At 38.2% G+C, this 21,295-nt stretch overlaps 1 protein-coding gene across 1 annotated transcript; it reads right to left on the bottom strand.

Annotated features, from left to right (window-relative positions):
* Positions 1-235: 235 nt before the first annotated feature.
* LOC308241605 (interferon-induced protein 44-like) lies at positions 236-14,363 on the bottom strand. The gene is made up of 9 exons (XM_080655119.1): positions 14,318-14,363; positions 13,641-14,086; positions 11,186-11,222; positions 9,294-9,489; positions 8,518-8,664; positions 4,464-4,635; positions 3,091-3,191; positions 1,380-1,554; positions 236-497 (listed from the first exon to the last, which is right to left on the bottom strand). The coding sequence occupies exons 2-9, from the start codon at positions 14,074-14,076 to the stop codon at positions 454-456; spliced, it is 1,308 nt and encodes a 435-aa protein (XP_080511245.1). The 5' UTR covers positions 14,077-14,086; positions 14,318-14,363; the 3' UTR covers positions 236-453.
* Between the last annotated feature and the right edge of the window lie 6,932 nt (positions 14,364-21,295).

Here is a 21,295-nt window from a genome sequence, read left to right as displayed (position 1 = left end):
CAGCCAAGGCACTGCCCCAGGGAGGAACTGTGGAAGGTCGGCTCCAGGGCGTGTCCAACCCATCTCACCCAGTCTCACCCCACCAGCCACCTTCTAATTAATTTTATTTCAATGTGCACGAATCTGTGCACCAGGTCATTAGCATCAAAATAAATTTTTTCCAAAATCACAAACACACACACACACACACACACACACACACAGAGATTTTATAAGAAGAAATTTTTCACAGGTATAGAACATATATCCAAAAAGATTTTAATTGTTTTTTACAACTTTAAATTCAGCTGTTCCAAGTTATTAATATGTATTATGAATTTTTTGTGCATCTTCATCCAAGCCATAAGTAAAATACATCCCTTTAGCTTCATCTACTTGTCTTTTTCCTGTTTTCTCACTTCCACATGTTTGCTCTTCTCTGATAAGTTTTAATATGTGAATGGGATCACATATTTATTTTTTCTCTTGCACACTTGGTAAGTGCTTTTCTCTGATAGCTGAGAAAAGAGAAACAAAATATTCTTAATACATTATTTAGAAAATGCGATCAGAAGGAAGAGGAGCATTGGCCTACTAGAGGTCTAAGCCAATCCTGACTTTGGGAGTGCATGCACCATGAGGAGAGAAGAAATGGAGAAACCAAGATGGCACAGTCAGGACAGCAAAGTTGTTTGAGGGTTTCCCAGAAGTTTGTGAATAAGAGAATTAGAGAGGATATGATATTCTAATTTGATTTCTCACAACTAAAATAATATTTGAGAATAAACTGAAACTCTATCTCAACTTTGATTGGAATAATACAGTGTGTGTTGCGCACAGATTGGTAATAGAGAATACACATAATGCTAAAATCTGAGGCATGCATATGAAAGGCACTTCCCCCTACCTAGCACCAGCCACACTGCATTGAGAGGACTCAAAGGAGGGAGAGTTTTCAAGTCAAGTCAAAGAGACAGAAGCATAAGATCTCAAGGAAAGGCCAAATGATCAAAGATCAGATCTGATGAGAAACAATGCTGATCCAATCCAAATCTAGGTCCGAAGCAAAGAAGCACGTTTTGATAGATGAAGGCAAGGACACAGTTTGGGATGTTCAGACAGTGGGCATGATAGAGCTGCATCATTTCAAAAAATTTCATTTTAAAACAAGACCAGGGGAGGAAAAGTAGTGCAAATCCTCTAAGTTGTACCTTGGGTGGGGGTGGAAGGATCAAGAAATGTGAGGGGGAAAAACACATCCCACCAATGAGTTAAAGGCAGGATTACTCACAGGGCAACAACTCACAGAGACACAGAATTGTCATGTACCCAATAGATCCAAGCAGGAAGTAGCCACAATACGGATATCTTCAAGTTTCTATACCACCAAATGCATTTACCTGTTTCCTCAAGAGGCAGATCCTCTAAGAAGTCATCTGCTGCCCACAGCATCTGTCTCAATGCAGAGAGGTTCAGAACGTCCTTAATAGGGTCCAGATCCCACTCTGAAGTATAATTACTGACCACCAAGATGTCAGAAAGAGCAAATCCAAGTTTTTTGTGGACTTCCTCTTGCTGAAATACAGAAATTAAAACCCAGAAATCTCAAAACAGTGAAAAACACCACTTAATGTCAATATAAATTATGAAAGCAATAACAAAGGTAGGCGCTTGGCAATATTTTTCCTACAGTGAGAAACGGAGATAGAGATCTGGCTCATAAAGTACTTTTTCTACAGAACTTCACAAGTCAAGCTCTAACATCACTGCTAATTGTCACTTAGAATACATATAACATATAACAGATTCAATATGAATTAAAATACAAAGGTAACATGGTTCTATATAAACTAATTTGAAACTGAAGCATTTTTAATATACTTACATTACAGTCCATAATTTCCCTGTTTTCTTTTAAAAGTTATTCTTAGGATAAGGTGATTTTACTAGTTTAATGCTGATATTCAATTTATTTTTTATTTTATTTTTCAATTACAGCTGACATGCGTTAATTTTTAAATTAGTTTCAAGTGTACAGTGCTGATGTTTAATTAGACTAGTTTATCTGTGCAACCAGATTGCCTGGGATCAATATACCTCTTAGCACTGTCAATAAGCATCGGCAAATGCTTTTCTCTATGCACTTGTGTTTTCTCCTCTACCAAATATGGTAATGACAACACCCACCTCATCAGCTTGTTTTAAGTACTGAATAAGAAAACCGGTCACTTAATCAGTGCTTAACAAATATTAGCTATCACTATATTCTCCCAACTGGTGTTCCCACCTTCATGTTCCTTTTGACTCTAATCTATTCTTCACAAAGGTGTCAGATTAAATGTGAAGCTGAATTTGTTCACATCACTACTCTTTCAAAAAGTTGCTATGCTTCCCTATCATGCACCTGATTAAGAAAAATCACCTCATGCAAATGTTTCTTTCTCACTTTATCTTTCCCTACAATGATCCAGCCCTCCACTAAACTGAACACTCTATGCCTCCTGAAATGCTACTTTTCCCTGCATTGATAAATTCACTAATGCTATTCCCTGGGCCTGAGTTTTCCCCCTGAAATACTCCACCTTAAAAGCCATTTCCTAGTGCCACCCCAGTAACAAAATCTTCCCCCCTGCCCTTTAGCTCAACATTTTCCTCATCTAAACTTTCACCGCATTTTATTTTTCATTATTTCATGGTATTTATTATACTCAATCATATCATGTCATATTCTTTTGTCAACCTTTTCTTCTCTAATTCCCCTATCCACTCACCTTCACCTATAAAGCTGCAAGTTTTTAGCACAGGGAAATTATTTCTATTATCTGTGTATCTGATTAGAGATTATCACACTGGCTCAATCATTGCAGATAATCAACAAATATTTGTTGAATTGAACCTAATTAAATTAAATTGTAATAAATATAAATTATCTGTCAGCAGAAAGATAAATACTTAATATTTAAAACTTGGAAAATAAGTCTGAATTATCCAAGCAATTGTTTCAAATATTTTAAAACTCATATGTATCTATTTTAATTTTTATACAAAGTAATATCATGTGATTATAATGAAAAACCAGAAAATGTGTTTACAAATGACATCATTCATTACCTTGAGCTTCACAGGTATACATTTGTATATGTCTATAAAGTCTCCTTTCGTAATCAGATCCATGCTATCCACACAAGTGAGTAAAACCACAGGTGCCACACCTATGCCAGATAGATAGATATTGTTTTTATTATTATAGGCAGCACCAGTATTTTTTTTTTCAGTTAATCAGTTATCGATTATGTAATAGACTGACAATTTCAGAAATTTGGGAAGGTTCCCTACCCGCCCCCCCGACACACACACACACACACACACACAAAAAAAAAAAAATCCCTCTGAACTACTTACTGGTACCTGGAATTTTCCTAACATAGCAAGTCCCTTCATTGCCTCCCATGGTAAGAAGTCAGGCTTCAAATGAAACCCCCCTTGGAAGAGGTAACTAAATTTTATGCTACAGTATTGCTGATTGATTTTATATCTTATCCAACAGTTGTGTTTTTATGAAAACTATAGAAAAGGCCAAAGGGCTCTAATAAACAATATGAAGAAGAGGCCTCAAGGAAACAGAATATGTTGAAATATTGCGAATAAACTTCTCCTATATCACAATGGTAGTAGGCACATCTCTGCACACCACCCTTTCAAGGTTTTAAATTTCAGTGAGCAAGTAAGTCAATCACTCCCTGCTTCTCTTTCCCAAACAGAATGAATAATAAGGCCAAGAAAAGCCAGTGTGGCCTGGCCTGCGTGGCTCAGTGGTTGAGCATCCATCTGAACCAGAAGGTCATGGTTTGATTCCCAGTCAAGGCACATGCCCAGGTTGCAGGCTCCATCCCCAGTAGGGTGTGTGCAGGAGGCAACCAATCAATGATTCTCTCTCATCATTGATGTTTCTATCTCTTGCTCTCTCTCTCCCTTCCTCTCTGAAATCAATAAAAATATATTACGAAAGAAAAGACAGTGTGGGGGCACTTTAACTACCTAATCCTGCTTACCTTCTCCAAAGCCTTTATGCTACCTCTATTTACTAAGCATCTTATTTTCCTCCCTTTTTCCTACTAAAATGTTTTTTCTTCTTTCTAATCCTTTAAGGCCAAAGGGGAAGTCTAGGACTGTTGGTAAATAAATGCATGCTAGGATGCAGTGAGGACTGTACTAAACTCTCTCTATATATATTAATTTGTTTTATCCTTACATTAAAACCTCCATTGTTACAATAATTTTATAGATTAAGTCATTGTGGCATAGAAAGTTTAAATCACTTGTACAAAGACATACAGCTAGTGAGTGCTTGATTTGAATGAACCACACTGATGGGCCTGGGAATATTTAAATATGCATTTTCGTAAGTTTTTCATCCTGTTCAAATCCATTCTACAATATGGTTTAATCAGTTAGCCTTAGAAGTACAGTGGAATAAGACTCACCACACTTTGTCACCTCCCTTCGAGCTCTTTTGACCTTTGCTACCATCTCATCAGAGAGTTGCTCAATATAGTTGGCATCAAACACAAATGCCACACAATGGATTTTGTCCTCCAGCAATGGGAAGTCAATATAGTTACTATGAGCAGGTGTGATTGGTTTCATGAAATTAAACTGTTTGGTAAACAAAAAGGTACATATTAATTCAACAAATATTTATAAGCACATACTATGTACCAGGCACTGTGCAAGTGAATAAAACAGTGAACATAACAAACAAGTCTTTAATAGTATGAAGCTAACTATCTGGTAGAGAAGACAGTCATTATGCAAGTAGCTAGCAGTCCTTTCACATAGGAAAAGCTTCTGTGAAGAAGGGACATATGAAGGTAAAAATAAAAACAACAAAAACACACAGGTGAGTTAATCTGAATAAAGGAATAAGAATATGACAGAAAGTATCCTAGATAGAAGAAGCAATGTATACAAAGGTGGAATTGGTATCATCAGGCAGAGTGCAAGGGGGAAAGTGGTACAAAATGAGATGCATTTACTCTTAAACTAGAAATCCTCTGCTGGCAATCTGTCCCACAAATGTATGTACAAGGCTATTAACTTCAGGACTATTTGTAGCAGCAAAATTATGTTACATCAATGACATATAGTATTCTATCACTTCTCTAAAAAAGAGGAAACCACAAATCTGTATTTTCTAATATATTAAAAAATTGAATTAAATCATAAATTTTTATATGGATTCTTATAGGAAGCAGGGAGAAATGCATTTTAACTGACGGAGAAGGAAGATGGATTCTTTGAATATACCTTATTTTGTAGTTTTGACTTTAGAACCATATAAATTATAAACATGTATATAAATATAAAACAAAATTACAGTAAATTTAAAAAGCAATCTCTAAATTGAATTAAATGAGTGAACTTTTGCATACAACTGGGGTCATATCTACACAGAAAGAAACTATGTCTGACTGACTTTAAAACACAGTAATTTGTATACTACTACTACATGATATGTGCTAAACACAATATAAAAAAATCTGCTAAAATTTTTAAATTGTTTCCAATTTTTATTGGCTATTTTTATTCTATTGATATTAAATATACTTATGATTAGATCATTTATGGTAGTGTTAGATAATTATTTCTGAGATTACAGTGAATATTAAGTGATATAAAGCAAATGAGTTGTGACGTATTTTGTCATCTCTGGTATCCTTGAGACTAGAGATTTTCTGTTCAGATAAAGCAGATATTGATGCAAGATAAAAGAGATTAAGTAAAAACTATATAGTTCTGTATATGAATATAGATAGATAGATATAGATATTTTTAGATTTGTCCACTAAAATATCAAGAACCAACAATCCACTAAGTAGCAATGAAGAGTTCTAATGACCAAACCAAACCAAACCAAACCAATACGTCTTAGAGAAACAACTAATTCAAAATCTGGACTGTAAATATACAAAATATGGTTTATATTTATAGTCATACAAGAATTCAAGGGATACAGCAGATTTTTATGTCAACGGGACTCAGAATCCAAATTGTAGCAGCTCCTAGTGGTCAAAGATGTTACATTTAACATCTTTATGTAGATAAACTACAGTGCATTGAAACACATCAAGTATTTTCAATTCACGATTTCATAATGATAATAAAATAATCACTGGTCAATATTGGCAGATGTAAAGAAACCAACTTACTATTTCAGAAGCTTATAAAAAAATCAAGCAGATATCCTGACCATCCTATATTAATGGTATTAACTGTACCACTAAGTAATCAAATAGTGGATGAGGGGAAGTTGTCTTTCACATGTGAAATGAAGAAGCAATGATAGAGATAGAATATCACTATTTTCATACCCTGGTAAATAAAGGTATCTAGGTGTTGAATGTTAATGAAACCTATATTACAAAAGTGAGAAAGTTCAAAATTGTGTGGCTTTCATGGAAGAGCACAACATCATCTTATGAAGCAGACCTGAATCTGAATGTGTGTCTACATTCATCTATCAATTTTCAGGATACATAAAAAAATAAAACTACATCAAGTGATGAAAACAGCAAATTTCAGACTATGGGGAAGTATATGTCTATAGAATAACCAAAAAGATTTCTTAAAAATCAAATTGCAAGTAAAAATGCCAAAAGAGATAGAGGCAAAATGTGCAATTAAAAGAGGCTGGATAAGTTTTTTTAATCATTTTTTAAAAACTGTTTTAAAAGATGCATAATATGGTACTTGTAAGACAATTAGAAATTTGTCCAATTTGGGTGATATTTGATAATTATTTAAGGAAAAATTAAGGAATAATCCAGATGTGATAAGGGTATTACAGTTATGTTTAATAATATGTGTGGACTTTAGTAATAAAAATCTGTGATTTGTATGTCGTGAAAAAAAAAAGATATACATGTCCATATATATATTTGTGTATATATATAGATATTCATTTAGCTCTATGCTAAAGAATAAAATAATATAAAATAAAATGAATATAATACTGTATAATTGAATATAAAAATAAAATTAATATAAAATCAAATATACTGTGTTTCTGGATAGGAACACTGGATATGTGAAGATGCGAAACAACTTTGAGTATGAAATTTTAATGCAATTTCACTCAAAGCACTAACAAATAAAACACAAACAATAAAATAAAATACAAACAAGCTCATTTGGGAAAGTATATCTGTGAAAATGGTCAAGAAAAACAAATGTGAGAAATAAATATAGAGTATTGTCCAGTGAGTTATTAAGATATAATGGGTTGCTACAGTAACTAAAACAATTAAACAATATGGTAATGAACATAATAAAGAAATGTATAACTACATCAATAGAACAAACTACAGGATACAAAAACCAATCCCTATTTTTGGTAGGAAAAAGATGCAAAAGTGTCCAATGAAAGATATTGCCACAACTGACTATTCATTTGGAATAAGGTAAATTAATGAATAACTCAAGATCTAAACATTTACAAAAAGAATTGGAAAGTTTTTTTTAAAAGACAGACTACTTCTTCTCTTTAATCTCCCCTTTCCTCTTGCCTGGAACACTAACAGTACTCAGCATGAGCATCTTGAGAGCAATAGGATAAAAGTCACATATCAGTGCCCAGCTGGTGTCGCTCAATGATTGAGCCTCAACCTACGAACAAAGAGGTCACCAATTCCCTGGTTGTGGGCTCAGTCCCCAGTAGGGGGTATGCAGGGGGCAAGCCAACTGATGTTTCTATTTCACTATCTCTCTCTCTAAAATCAATAAAAACATATTTTTAAAAGAAAAAAAGTCACATGTTTTAGCCATCTTGGGCTACTATAACAAATTATGATATTGTGTGGCTTAAGCAACAAATACTCATTTTTCATAGTTCTGGAGATCAAGGTTTTGCTGATAGATTCATGTCTAATGAGAGCTCCCTTCCTAGTTGGTAGACAGCCACCTTCTTGCTGTGTCCTCATGTGGCTGAGAGAGAGAGAGCATCTCTCTTGTGTGTCTTCTTATATAAGGACACTAATTCCATTCATGAGGGCTTTACTCCATGGTTTAATCATCTTCCAAAGGCTCACCTCCAAATATCATCACATTGTAGAGTAGGGCTTCAACATATGAATTTTGAAGGAACACATTCAATCCACAGCACTCTATGCTGAGGATCTCAGGACAAAAAGTCAGAATGACCTTGAAAATAATCTCGAAGAGCTGACACACTGGCACAAAGCTACCTACCTCCAGACTTCCTGCTACATAAAAAAATTACCTATGTAAGTTAATTATCCAAAAACAATTGAGTGTGTAACAACATTCAGAATTGTTATGACAGCTATGATAGAAGAGACTTTTGGATGTTTTAATTCCTTGTAAAATAAAATATCAAAAAAACACACAAAGGATCTTGAACAACTATAGTTTAAGAAAATAAATGCTGATGCACTAACTAGACTAGAGTCTTATGTCCTAATAGTGGACAAAACATTTTAAATATAAATTATAACTCCTCAATAATTAGCCAAATTATACCTGATATCTGTCAGGAACGTGGCCTTTTAAGATGTAGGGTATGTCATCCATGCACAGCCCTTCTTCCTCACTCAGGCCCATTGAGTCACACAGAATAAATGGCAAGGACTTTCCATTCTTCCCATCCTTAATGGAATATGTCCTGTACTGCAAAGGAGGAAGAAAGGAACTTTAGGAGTTCATTTTATATATATATATATATATATATATATATATATATATATATATATATATATGTATATAATAATAAAAGGGTAATATGCAAATTGGTCAGGATGCCCTCACAGTAACAACCGAACAGCAGGTTGTGTGGGGCGACCAGGCCAGCAGGGGGGTTAGTGAGGGACGACCAAACGACTGAACAGCAGGCTGTGTGGGGCAACCAGGCCAGCAGGGGGGATGATGAGGGGTGACCAGGCCAGTGGGAGAGGCAGTTAGGGGCCACCAGGCTGGCAGGGGGGGCAGTTAGGGGTGATCAGGCTGGCAGGGGGGAACAGTGAGGGGCGATCAGGCAGGCAGGCAGGTGAGCAGTTAGAAGCCAGAGGTCCTGGATTATGAGAGGGATTCCGGATTGGAGAGGGTGCAGGCTGGGTTGAGGGGACCCCCGCCCCCCATGCACAAATTTTGTGCACTGGGCTTCTAGTATATATATATATATATATATATATATATATATATATATATATATGTAAGGAAGTTGATTAGGAAAAAAACAAAACTTTTCAAATATAACTTGAACAAAGTAGCAAAGGCTGAGTGACCTACAATGGACTCACCTGCTTAGATATCCCAGTTATGTCAGAGCCAACCAAAGCCTGGTGCGTTACATGGCCTCGGAAAACAGACTTTACTGAGTTGAAAAAGCTAGACTTCCCTGCTCCAATCGGACCCAAGAGCAGAATTCGTATTTGGTGAACCAGGTCCCTAGATGGTTTGTAAGTTCTTATGGCAGACAATAAGCTCTCCTTGAGCCTGTTTAGATAAGACCATTTTAACAGTTGACTAAGATTAGATCACATGACCTTACCATAAATTTCCCTTGAATTTATTTTCTTTTCTTATACATTATTATTTATTTTTGATTATCAATTTGCCTTTTTATATAAGAAGACATAAAACTATCCTACCTTAAATCCTGTTGTAAAAGAAAAAGAAGCAAAAATTACACTTTTAACTAAGGCCATTCAGACATAAAATCTTTCAGATTTAAGCAAGCAGACCATATAAACTTAGAATTCAATATCAACTATGTTAAACATGAAAATAAATTATCTATATATATAAAAGCTTAATATGCAAATCGACCAGACGGCAGAACGACCAATCGGCTACGATGCACACTGACTACCAGGGAGTAGATGCTCAACACAAGAGCTACCCCCAGCCCGCAGGCCCCCTCCCCAGCCTCCCCCTAGCTGGTAGGCTCTGATCACCTTATGGGGAACCGGAACCAGGAGTGGGTGGCGGCATATGTGGGTGGCATCAGGGCCCTGATCGCTCCGCCGGTCGCCCCACACACAGAGGGTGACTGGTGGCAGCTGGGGGCAGGGCTGGCAAGAGGGCAGGAATGGCCAACCATCCCCCTGGCCAGCAGGCTCCAATCACCTGATGCGGAACCAGGAACTGGGGGTGGGTGGTGGTGGACACGGGCAGTGCCAGGGCCCTGATCACCTCACCAGTCGCCCCACACACAGAAAACAACTGGCAGTGGTGGGGGGCGAAGCCGGCAAATGGGTGGGAACGGCCAACCTCTCGGTCCCTCCCCCCTGGCCAGCAGGCTCCAATCACCCGATGGGTAATTGGGAACCAGGGGTGGATGGCAGTGGATGTCGGTTGTGCCAGGGCCCTGACTGCCCCATTGGTCACCCCACACACAGAGGGAGATCGGCAGTGGTGGGAGCGGGGCCGGCTGCCAGCAGCCAGGGAAGATTGGCCCTGATTGCAGGCCAGGCCTAGGGACACTACCCGTGCAAGAATTTTATGTGCCGGGCCTCTAGTCTATATATATAAAAGGAAATATGCAAAGTTTCCCCTCAGGAGTTCAACCAGGAGACCAGGAGTTCGATCACTCTCTATGACGTGAGATTACCACCAGGGGGCAGTGTGAAATGAAGGGAGGCCCCAGCTGGCAGCCAGCAGCCTGGGAAGGGAGACTCCGGCCAGCAGCCAGAAGGCCCCAATTAGCCCTGATTGCCGGCCAGGGCTAGGGACCTTACCTGTGCACTGGGCCTCTAGTCAATAATAAAACTCGAAACCACAACATAATATGTGACTTTTGAAGTTTATGGAAGGAGATCATTCCTACCATGTTCTTGAAATTCATAATAGATATTTCCCCATCTACCAACCACCCCTTCTATAGCAAGTACCTAAAAGAGTTGAAAATGCAACTGCAAGGATTCTTAGCAAAAAAATGCATACATACAGCCAAATAATTATTTTCCTTCAAGTATATCAAAAATTAGGAATGTATTCCCTCTGGTGGTGTTCTTTTTGTTTTCACGTTAGTATTATCAAATGGTTTTATAATTATATAGTTTGTTCTTATGGAGAGTGATCCACAAGTTATCTGTCATAATTTGTGCTACTAATTTTATTAACAGAACCTATAATATAATAAGTTTAAGATAATGAACAGAATAATGGAACTTTAAAAACACTGACTTACTTAGCAACCCCTTTCATCTTCCTGGTGTCCAATAAATCTGAGGAAATAATGAAAGAATAATGAAGGTTACAAGTTGTTGAATGGTTGGCTGACTGAATGAATGCCAATGAATTCACTAGGAAAAAAAATACCAAAATAGCCTTTTTGTGGGAACAGTGCACTCTAGTGAAAAGCACTTGAAGAAAATTACGGCAAATATCCTGAACATCACCTCATCTGAAGAGGTGAGAGGCAAGGCGAGCACGGCAAGACTATGATGTCTGCAGATTGCTTCTTACCCAATTACTCAGCAATAGTGTGTGGCCCACTCCCACATGGGAGGTGAGGGCGGGGATTCTTTCTGAATCAGAGAGGCAAGGCCTAGAAGCGTGGACAGACAAGAAAGGACTTGGAATGCTCTACTTTCTCCTCCATAGTCCAATATCTGAAAAGGATAATGTACAGACACACACACGAAAAAAAAAAATACAAAAAACACAGGCACAAGATTGTTTTCCAAAAGTTACTGTTAATAATGGGGCTTCTGGAATTTATAATTTTATTCCTGACTTCAGAAGAGTATGTGGTTTTCTGATCCAGTCATCTGCTGACGGGCACCTAGGCTGTTTCCAAATCTTAGCTATTGTACATTGTGCTGCTATGAACATAGGGGTGCATATATCCTTTCTGATTAGTGCTTCTAGTTTCTTGGGATATATTCCTAGGAGTGGGATTACTGGATCAAATGGGAGTTCCATTTTTAGTTTTTTGAGGAAACTCCATACTGTCTTCCACAGTGGCTGCACCAGTCTGCATTCCCACCAGCAGTGCACGAGGGTTTCTTTTTCTCCACATCCTCGCCAGCTCTTGTCGTTTGTTAATTTGTTGATGATTGCCATTCTGACAGGAAAACTATGGTACATCTACACATTGGAATACTATGCTGCTATAAAAAAGAAGGAATTCTTACCATTTGCAGCAGCCTGGATGGAACTGGAGAGCATTATGCTAAGTGAAATAAGCCAGTCAATGAAAGAAAAATACCATATGATCTGACTCATTTATGGATAATAAAGAACATTATAAACTGTTGGACAAAAAGATAGATACAGAGGCAGTAAAGCATCAAACAGACTGTCAAATTACAGCGGGGAGGTTAGGGAGAGGTGGGGGAGATAAGAGATCAACCGAAGGACTTGTATGCATGCATATAAGCATAACCAATGGACGTAAGACACTGGGGGGTGAGGGCATGTATGGGAGTGGGGTGGGAGGGCAATGGGAAGATATGTACACATGTAATACCTCAATCAATAAAAAATAAAAAATGAAAAAAATAAAATGTACACACACAAAAAAAAAACAAGAAGAAGAAGAAGAGTATGTGGGACTCATGCCTATTTAAGCAGAGCACAGTGAGAGACTCAGGGGTGGGCTGAGGACTTCATTTGTACCAATGAGACTCAGGCCCAGAATTCTTTTGGTGCCTAAAAGGGAGACTCTTTTGTGTTGAATTAAAAAATGAAATAATTAGGTGTAATGATGCAATCCTCTAAAAAATAAGCATACTGAGTGGGACATTTATAAATATAGCTATATGTATGGTTACAAAGAAAACCTCTTTAAATTATAAGAAGTGGACATAGTAAAGACTGCACTCAATGACTACAATATAGTAAAACTAGAAAATAACAGGTTAAACAAACAAAAAAGCAAACTCTTGGAAATTTAAAAAGCATTCTCTCAAATAATTTTAACATCCAAAAAGAAACAATACACATAGACTTGTTAGTAATGAAGGTTAAGGGGACAAAGAGAAAAATACCATCTTTTGACCATCAAATTGGCAAATTTCCTGAAGTTTGGCAAAGGATGCAGGAAAATAGGCATTTCTTAACACTCTTAGGGATACCATAGACAACTGAAGCTTTTGAAAAGTCTATCAAAATTAAAATGTAAATAACTCTTAAACAACAATTCCAGTTCCAGAAAGTTACCCTAAAGTATTTTTGTCCACAGCTTTATGCATAAAGATATCACAGGAGCATTGTTTACAGCAGCAAATGTTGGAAACAATTTTAATGTTCTTAAGTAGAAAAAAGGTAAATGAATTTTGGTCTTTTGATATAATGGGAAACTGCATCAGAAAGGATCGAGTACTAATCAACAGAAACTCAAGCTCTGGCTTTTTTGTTTGTTTGTTTGTTTGTTTTTCCCCAAGAGAATCTCACAATCTTTATGTTTGCTTCTCTCTCTCTCTTCTCCTCTCACAATTCCTCCTCCTCCCCACAAACACATTTCAAAAAACTATGCATATGCTACTTTGGACTATGGTTGTGTCTTAGCCATCAATTTGTGGCCAGGTTTCAGTCTGAGTCACCTAGAAATAAGGACAAGTGAAAGGTCATTTTTCCTTAAAGAAATACAGTAGGTCAGCATGCAGAAGAGAACTCTAAGATTATGTAGTCAAAATTACCTTCACATCGAAAAACTTCACATTCTTCAAAGGATATTATCTGATGTTCAGGTAGTTTTAATTTTTTAACTGTATTTAAGCTCATAGTCACTTTTTTTTCTAGTAGATCAATCAGCAATTCCGTTTTTTCACTATTACGATAAAAATAATCCTCCAAATTCCATGGTCCTATTTCACATCCTAAAATTTCAGTCTCATTAAAGGCAAAAAGGATGCAGGAAACTCTGGTTTTATTTTTGTCATTCTGAGGTATATATATCCCCAAAAGATGATCAGAACTGTAAATCACTATTAGAGTGGGTCCTTGACAAGAGCATATCCTAAACAAATTTTCAGCAGTAAATCCATGGACACTAGCCTTATAAAGAAGGCTAAACTTCCCTTCCAAACAGTTTTGCAGTTTCTTTTCTTGTATCCATGTCAAACGAGTTGCCATATTTCTCAACCTAGTGGAAAAGCAAACATATTTTCCATAAATATTGAAAAACAGATAATATGTACTGTCACAAAGCTTGCATTTATGCCTCTTATTTACTCTACATTTCACATGGAATGTGTAAATGAGGGTGGACAGATAGCAAGAAAAAAACATTCTAAATTATTATTTTTAGAAAGATTTTTTTAAAGGCAATTGTTTACAAGTGGCTAGGAAAAGTGGAAAGCAGGAGGTCTTTTACCTGTTTGTAGAATCCGTACCAGAGGCTGAGGCTGAGAGTACTTGCTCTGTCTGGACAGCGAGGCAGGCATAAAAAAATAGCAGAGGCGTCAGAGACTCAGAAAAGGAAACTGAAAGTCAATGGGGCCCAGCCCAGTTGGCAGTGTACCAACTTCCCTCTGTGAGGCAGCATAAACTAATCCAGCTCATTTTAGATAATACATTCATATAAAAACACTAGAGGCCTGGTGCATGAAATTCATGCACGGGGTGTGTGTGGGGGGGTCCCTCAGCCCAGCCTGCACCCTCTCCAATCTGGGATCCTTCTAACAATCCAGGACTGCTGGCTCCCAACAGCTCGCCTGCCTGCCTGCCTGATTGCCCCTAACTGCTTCTGCCTGCCAGCCTGATCACCCCCTAACCCAGGGGTGGGCAAATTTTTTGACTCGAGGACCACAATGGGTTCTTAAACTGGACCGGAGGGCCGGAACAAAAGCATGGATGGAGTGTTTGTGTGAACTAATATAAATTCAAAGTAAACATCATTACATAAAAGGGTACGGTCTTTTTTTTTTAATTTCAATAGTTTTATTCATTTCAAACATTTTAACAAGAAGAATGTAAACACTAATTATTATAATTTGAAACTTCAAAAAATGGAGGAATCATAGCACAATAACATACCTTATATTGAAGATGGCAAAGGCAAAATAAAATTGCCTAACAAAGGAAAGGTACAAAAGCCTTTCAAATTAAACTTAAATATAATAAAATAATTTAAAACTAAAACAAATAGAAAAGAACAAAATGTGTAAACAGTAAATTAAACATTTTCTTTAGTGCAACTTCCAAATTATGCCAGGGACGTAGATGTAGATGGCAATGTAGATGGGTTGAAAGGTTTTTGGTCTTTAAAACATTAACTTCAGTGGGAACAGTGTTGTTGGTCTCCTTTTTAGCTAATGCTCTGATACTGTGCTCTCCAGGGGCATGTCTCCCTACATCACTACGATAACGTGTCTACGCATTCCCAGGGTGATGTCGGGGGACGCGTCCGCGGGCATTACAAGGAGCCTCTGGAAGATTGAGAGGTTGTTCCTTCTACTGAATGGGCGGATATAAATCTGCCCACTCAGAAGAAGGAGCTGTGGCCGTGTTTCCCGACATTGCCATGTTAACACTGCGGCTGGTAAAGGAGCGAAGGGGAGAGCAAGAGAACCCTCCACTCTTTCGGCTCCGTGGGCCGGATAGAACAGCCGATAGGGCCGGATCCGGCCCGCGGGCCGTAGTTTGCCCACGGCTGCCCTAACCACTCCCCTGCCTGCCTGATAGACGCCTAACTGCTCCTCTACCAGCCCAATTGCCCCTAACTGCCCTCCCCTGCCAGCCTGGTCTCCCCCAACTGCCCTCCCCTGCTGGCCCAGTTACCCCTAACTGCCCTCCCTTGCCAGCCTGGTTGCCCCTAAATGCCCTATTCTGCCAGCCTGGTCACCCCCAACTGCCCTCTCCTGCAGGCCTGGTTGACTCTAACTGTCCTCCCCTGCAGGCCTGGTTGCCCCCAACTGCCCTCCCCTGCAGGCCTGGGTCCCCCCCAACTGTCCTCCCCTCAGGCCTGATTCCCCCCCCCCAACTGTCCTTCTCTGCAGGTCTGGTTACCCCCCAACTGCCCTCCCCTGTAGGCCTGGTCCCCTCCAACTGCCCTCCTCTGCCAGCCCAGTCACCCCTAACTGCCCTCCCCTGCAGGCTTGATCGCCCCCAACTGCCCTCCCTTGCAGGCCTGGTCCCTCCCAACTGCCCACCCCTGCTGGCCATCTTGTGACAGCCATCATGTGTGTTGGAGTGATGGTCAATTTGCATATTACCTCTTTATTATATAGGACAGTGGTCAGCAAACTCATTAGTCAACAGAGCCAAATATCAACAGTACAACGATTGAAATTTCTTTTGAGAGCCAAAATTTTTAAACTTAAACTTCTACTAATGCCACTTCTTCAAAATAGACTCTCCCAGGCCATGGTATTTTGTGGAAGAGCCACACTCAAGGGGCCAAAGAGCTGCATGTGGCTCGCGAGCCGCAGTTTGCCGACCATGGATATAGGATAACTGGGAGAATCAAAGAATCAATGTCAAATAAAAAAATCACTACCATTTTAAGTGACTTTTTAAAGACCTTTAAGAAAATTCAATCAATTTTTAATGTGGACATAGAAAGAAGTGTCTATTCTAACTTCAGAACACATCTCAAATTCATCCACTTCTCTCCATCTGGCTATCCATTTATTCTAAACCAACATATTTCCTTATGTAAATTGTTATTGTTATAATAGCTTTCTAATTGGTTCTATTGCTTTTCTGCTTGCCCCCTTCCCATCTATTCTTCTTAGAACAGCCAGAATTAACTTTGTCTGTAAAATATAAACTAAATCATGTCAATCTCTAACTGAAGCTTCTTCCCTAACTTCACAATGTTTGGAGTAAAAAAACATATGTTCTATGGCTAAATACATCCTGTGGATTTGTTTTGCAGGGCCATCACAATTCCTTTTCTTCTTTTCTTAACTTTTAAATTTGAAAGCTTTTATATCATTAAGCATCCACTCTCTAGTTGCCCATTGTCTTCACAAATCCCCTATTCCTGTTTCTGACAAATTTAAATTCCCCACCTGGCCCAGAAAAAAATATAAGTTTTGTGTTTATTAAAAATCAACAGCAACATCAATTTAAAATATTTTAAGCAGCTTTGGGGTATTATTTACATAGGTAAAAAAAAAAAAAAAAAAAAAAAAAACTAGAAGTAATAATATGCTTTTTATTTGCCAAACACTTTAAATGTATCTTAATATTAATATTACAGCCAGTTTTCAGATAAACAAACAGAATTTTGGAGTTAAATTATTTACCAAAGATCACTCTGCTATTGAACTGCAGAGCTAAGATTGAACTATAATCTAAGTGAAAACAGAGGAATGATGGATTTGTGTGTATATACACTTGTTAAAACTGATAAAATTACACACTTTCAACATGTGAACTCAATATTTCAATGATCTCAATTATACCTTACTATAGTTGTTGTTTTTTAAATATTTCAAACTTTCCAAATGACAAGGTTTTTTTTTTTTTTTCTGTATTGTAAGGAAGTTTGTAATAACATTAAACGTCTGGCCACAGTTTAAGGGAAATGGCATTCATAAATATGTTTAAGTAGTGTGTTCCATTAATATGAAAATAACAGCTAAGAGATCACTGAACTTCCACTTGAATAGAAGTTCCTTCCCAAAACTCATTAATTATCTCTTAACTCCAATGTCTCCAATTGGTGTTGCTAACTATGGTTCTTTCATTCATTTGTTTTTTTCAATAAAAATTGAATACCTACTATGTGTCTTCACTTTTTTGGCGGCTAACAATATAACAATAAACAAGAGAGATTTAGTTCCTGTCCTCATTACAATATACAGTATACTTCTCGGGAAAGCAGGCAGTCAACACAAATGTCATCTAGAAAAAAAGTGTCATAAGGAAAATAAATGAGAATAAGAGAAAAAAGAAGTGATAAGGTAAAGTGTCTGCCACTTTAGATCATATGATCATGGAAGGTCTCTCAAATGACATGACATTGGAAGGGAGACCTGAATGGAATGAGGGAGAGTGTCATGGAAATATCTAGGGGTAGAGTATCAAAGGCAGAGAGGGATAAGTACCAACAACCTTGGATGGCCCTTTGTTGCAATAGCTGAGAAGGTTTGGAAGAGAACTAAATCAGTGATCACCCTGGTAAAGAAAAGAGTATAGAACAATTAAAAGGCTATTACAATATCAAGTGGGAGATTAATGTCCTGCAGACCAGAGTGACAGTGGTGGAAGCAGTTCAAAAGTGGTCAAATTCAGGATGTCTTTAAGGATAAAAGACATTCAAGAGAACTTATTTCTGGACTTGGGGTTAGGGTCAAGGATAAAAGAAAAGAGAAAATTTAGTGTAACCTCAATAATTTTTGTCTTGAGCATTGATGGAGCTATTTATTGAAATAAGTATATTGAATGAAGATTTCTTGAAAGGAAACCAAGTATTCTGTCTTCCTTGAAATCTGTAGGTGCATACATAATACAGGTAGTTGGGTATATGAGACAAAAAACAAACAAACAAACAAAAAAAAACAGGAAAAGGGTCAAGATTGGAGATTAAATTTGATAATCATCAACATATAGATATACTTAAAGCTAAGAGTGAATTTTAATTAATAAGAACAGTCCTATGGACCACTCGTAACTCCTCCCAAAACATTTGGAAGTCATAATTATTAAAATTGTCTATCCAAGATGACTTAAGAAGGTATGACCAGAAAAGTAGAGAAAGGCCAGAAGAATGAATTACCCCAGGAGTCAAATGAAGAAGAAGAAAGTGGTCAGCTACATCAAATGATGGAACTCTTTCCTTCAAAATCTCCACCATTTATATGTCTAGAAAGACTCACTCTCATTTTTTTAAAGGTTTTGAATGTTTTATTTATTAAATTGATTGGGGTGACATTGACCAACACAAACATGTGGGTTTCAGGTGTGAGTTTTTATGCTACAAGATCTGTGTCTATCACTCTCTTTCTAAGGAGCTGGGAATTTGAGAAATGGTCTTGTCTCACCACAGGGAGCAGGCATTTGGGTAATGGTAATAACCACTTGTGATCGAAATACTGGGAAGTGCTAGATGTGAGAATACAACTCTACTGCAAACAGAAAAAGAAAGAAGTAAAACTGCTGAAAAGTCTCCACAAAGCTAAGTTACACACTGTGCTCTGTTGCTAGCAAGCAACCTAAGGGTCATATGAATCTTCAGGCCACATGAATCTTCAAGGGTGAGCAGTTCCATTCCCTTATTTTCATGCTCAATGGAGAGAACCTCTTGCCAAACAAATTGCCTTTTGTTTTTCTCATCAGGGCCTGCTGCTTTATAGGCTGCTATTGGTAAGGCAAACCTTGAAGCTGAACCCAGCAGAGAATCATAAGATTTCTGAAGAGCTGTGATAGAGGAGAAGCAATCTCAAGCAGCGGACACTGGGTAATACATAAGGCTTTCAGATATTCCCAAGTGTAAAGCAAAAGGTCACCACCATCTGAACACCTTCTATGGTCAGATCCTGATAGGCTCAAAGCACAGGAGACCCTCTCTTTTTTCATTTTAAAGATTGCCTCAGAACTCAGACAGGAGCAGGAAGGTCTAACATAGTCTAGCAGATAGCTCTCAGTGCAGTGATAAGGCTGTGAATCTTAGGTTAATATTTGACAAATTCCCTGTATCATCAACTGAACCAAAATAAGCAAGGCTTAGCTCCTTAATAACAAAGAAACAAGACATGGAAATGGGAAGAGCAGTGATTTGGAAGTCTATACTTACCTCAAATCCTTTCAAAAGATACTCTAGAGTTGGCATTTATTGAGACACAGTTTCAAACTTGTCTCCCACTGCCCCCCAAAACACACAATAATCCAACAATTTAGATAGTCCTTGCTCATAAATTATGTCATTTGGATGAAGCAGCACATTCAAGAACTTGATATTTCCCAACTCTCCTTTCCTTGAGCCTTTGGAAGACAGCTGCTTTCTGTGAGCTTACAGGTGTGATAGGTCCCATTAAAGTCCTGTGTTGGGTTTCCCCTTCCATACTTCTACTGGAATGTCAAAGACCATTCTGTATTTTGGGAGTATTCTGAGTATCTCAGGTCTGTATAAAGAGGGTATGCTCCAACTATTCAGACAGTCTGAGCTAAATTTCGAAGCAGAGTATTCTTCTGGATAATCTATAGATGAAAGGCCATTATTAATGAAAGACCCACAAGTCACATTGACAAGACTGACAGATAACATTTCTTCTCCACCATGTGAGGTATGGGGCTTCCTCAAAAGGGGATGAAGACTTTGGGCATGTTGCTTGTCCTAGCTCTGACTCCCTCGGATAGTACTCAGAATTCCCCTTATGCTAACCATACCCATCCATTTGGTTCCCCCACTTCTGTTCCTCTCTCATACTTCTACCAGTTAGGTCCAATTTCTCTTCCTTCTTTCTTCCCAGAATGGATTACAATCTTACAGTTTTTATAGAAACAGGAATGGTACACAGCTTTCCCTCTATTACCTTTTTGAGCCATAGTAATTCTGTAATTTCTATGTTCAGATTCATTCATGGCCTGGTCTGCTATGGAAATTAAAACATCTGAACAGTGTTTTAGAATATATATTTACTGAGTGGCCAGATTATTATGACCACCCCATCAGTACTTCGTTGGGCCACCTTTTGTCTTCAATACTGGGGCGATTCTTCTTGGCATTGACTTCACAAGATATTGGAAGGTGATGCGAGGAATCTGACACCATGCCTGATGAATAACACTGTCCAGTTCTGTGAGATTTGATGGTTGTGGAACCAGCTGCCTGATGGCTCTTTTAATTTCATCCCACAAATGCTCAATTGGATTGAGATCTGGTGATTGTGGGGGCCACCTAAGCAAGGTAAAGTCTCCCTCATGTTCTTGAAACCACTCCTGCACAATACGAGCACCGTGGCATGGTGCATTGTCTGGTTGGAAGAAGCCATCTCCATTGGGATATGCCATCAACATGATAGGATGAACTTGATCAGCAACGATACTTAGGTATGTTGGCTATTCAGACGTTGTTCCACATGAATTAAAGGGCCCAAATCATGACAGGAAAACATGCCCCAAACCATAACACTGCCCCCACCAGCTTGAAGGGTTGTACTCATGCATGTGGGGTGCATGCTTTCATGCTGTTTCTGTGAAATTCTCACTCTGCCAACTGCATGATGCAACTGGAAACGTGATTCATCAGACCACATGACTTTTTTCCAATGCTCCACTGTCCAATCCTTGTGTCCCTGTGTGAATTGGAGACATTTTATCTTGGTAACTGCAGACAGCAAAGGTGTTCAAACAGACCTTTGGCTTCCATATCTCATACGATTCAGTGTATGGCTAATTTGCC

The sequence above is a fragment of the Plecotus auritus genome (assembly GCF_963455305.1).
Source record: "Plecotus auritus genome assembly, chromosome: 2".
NCBI lineage: Eukaryota > Metazoa > Chordata > Mammalia > Chiroptera > Vespertilionidae > Plecotus > Plecotus auritus.
This window is presented reverse-complemented; position numbering and strand designations above follow the sequence as displayed.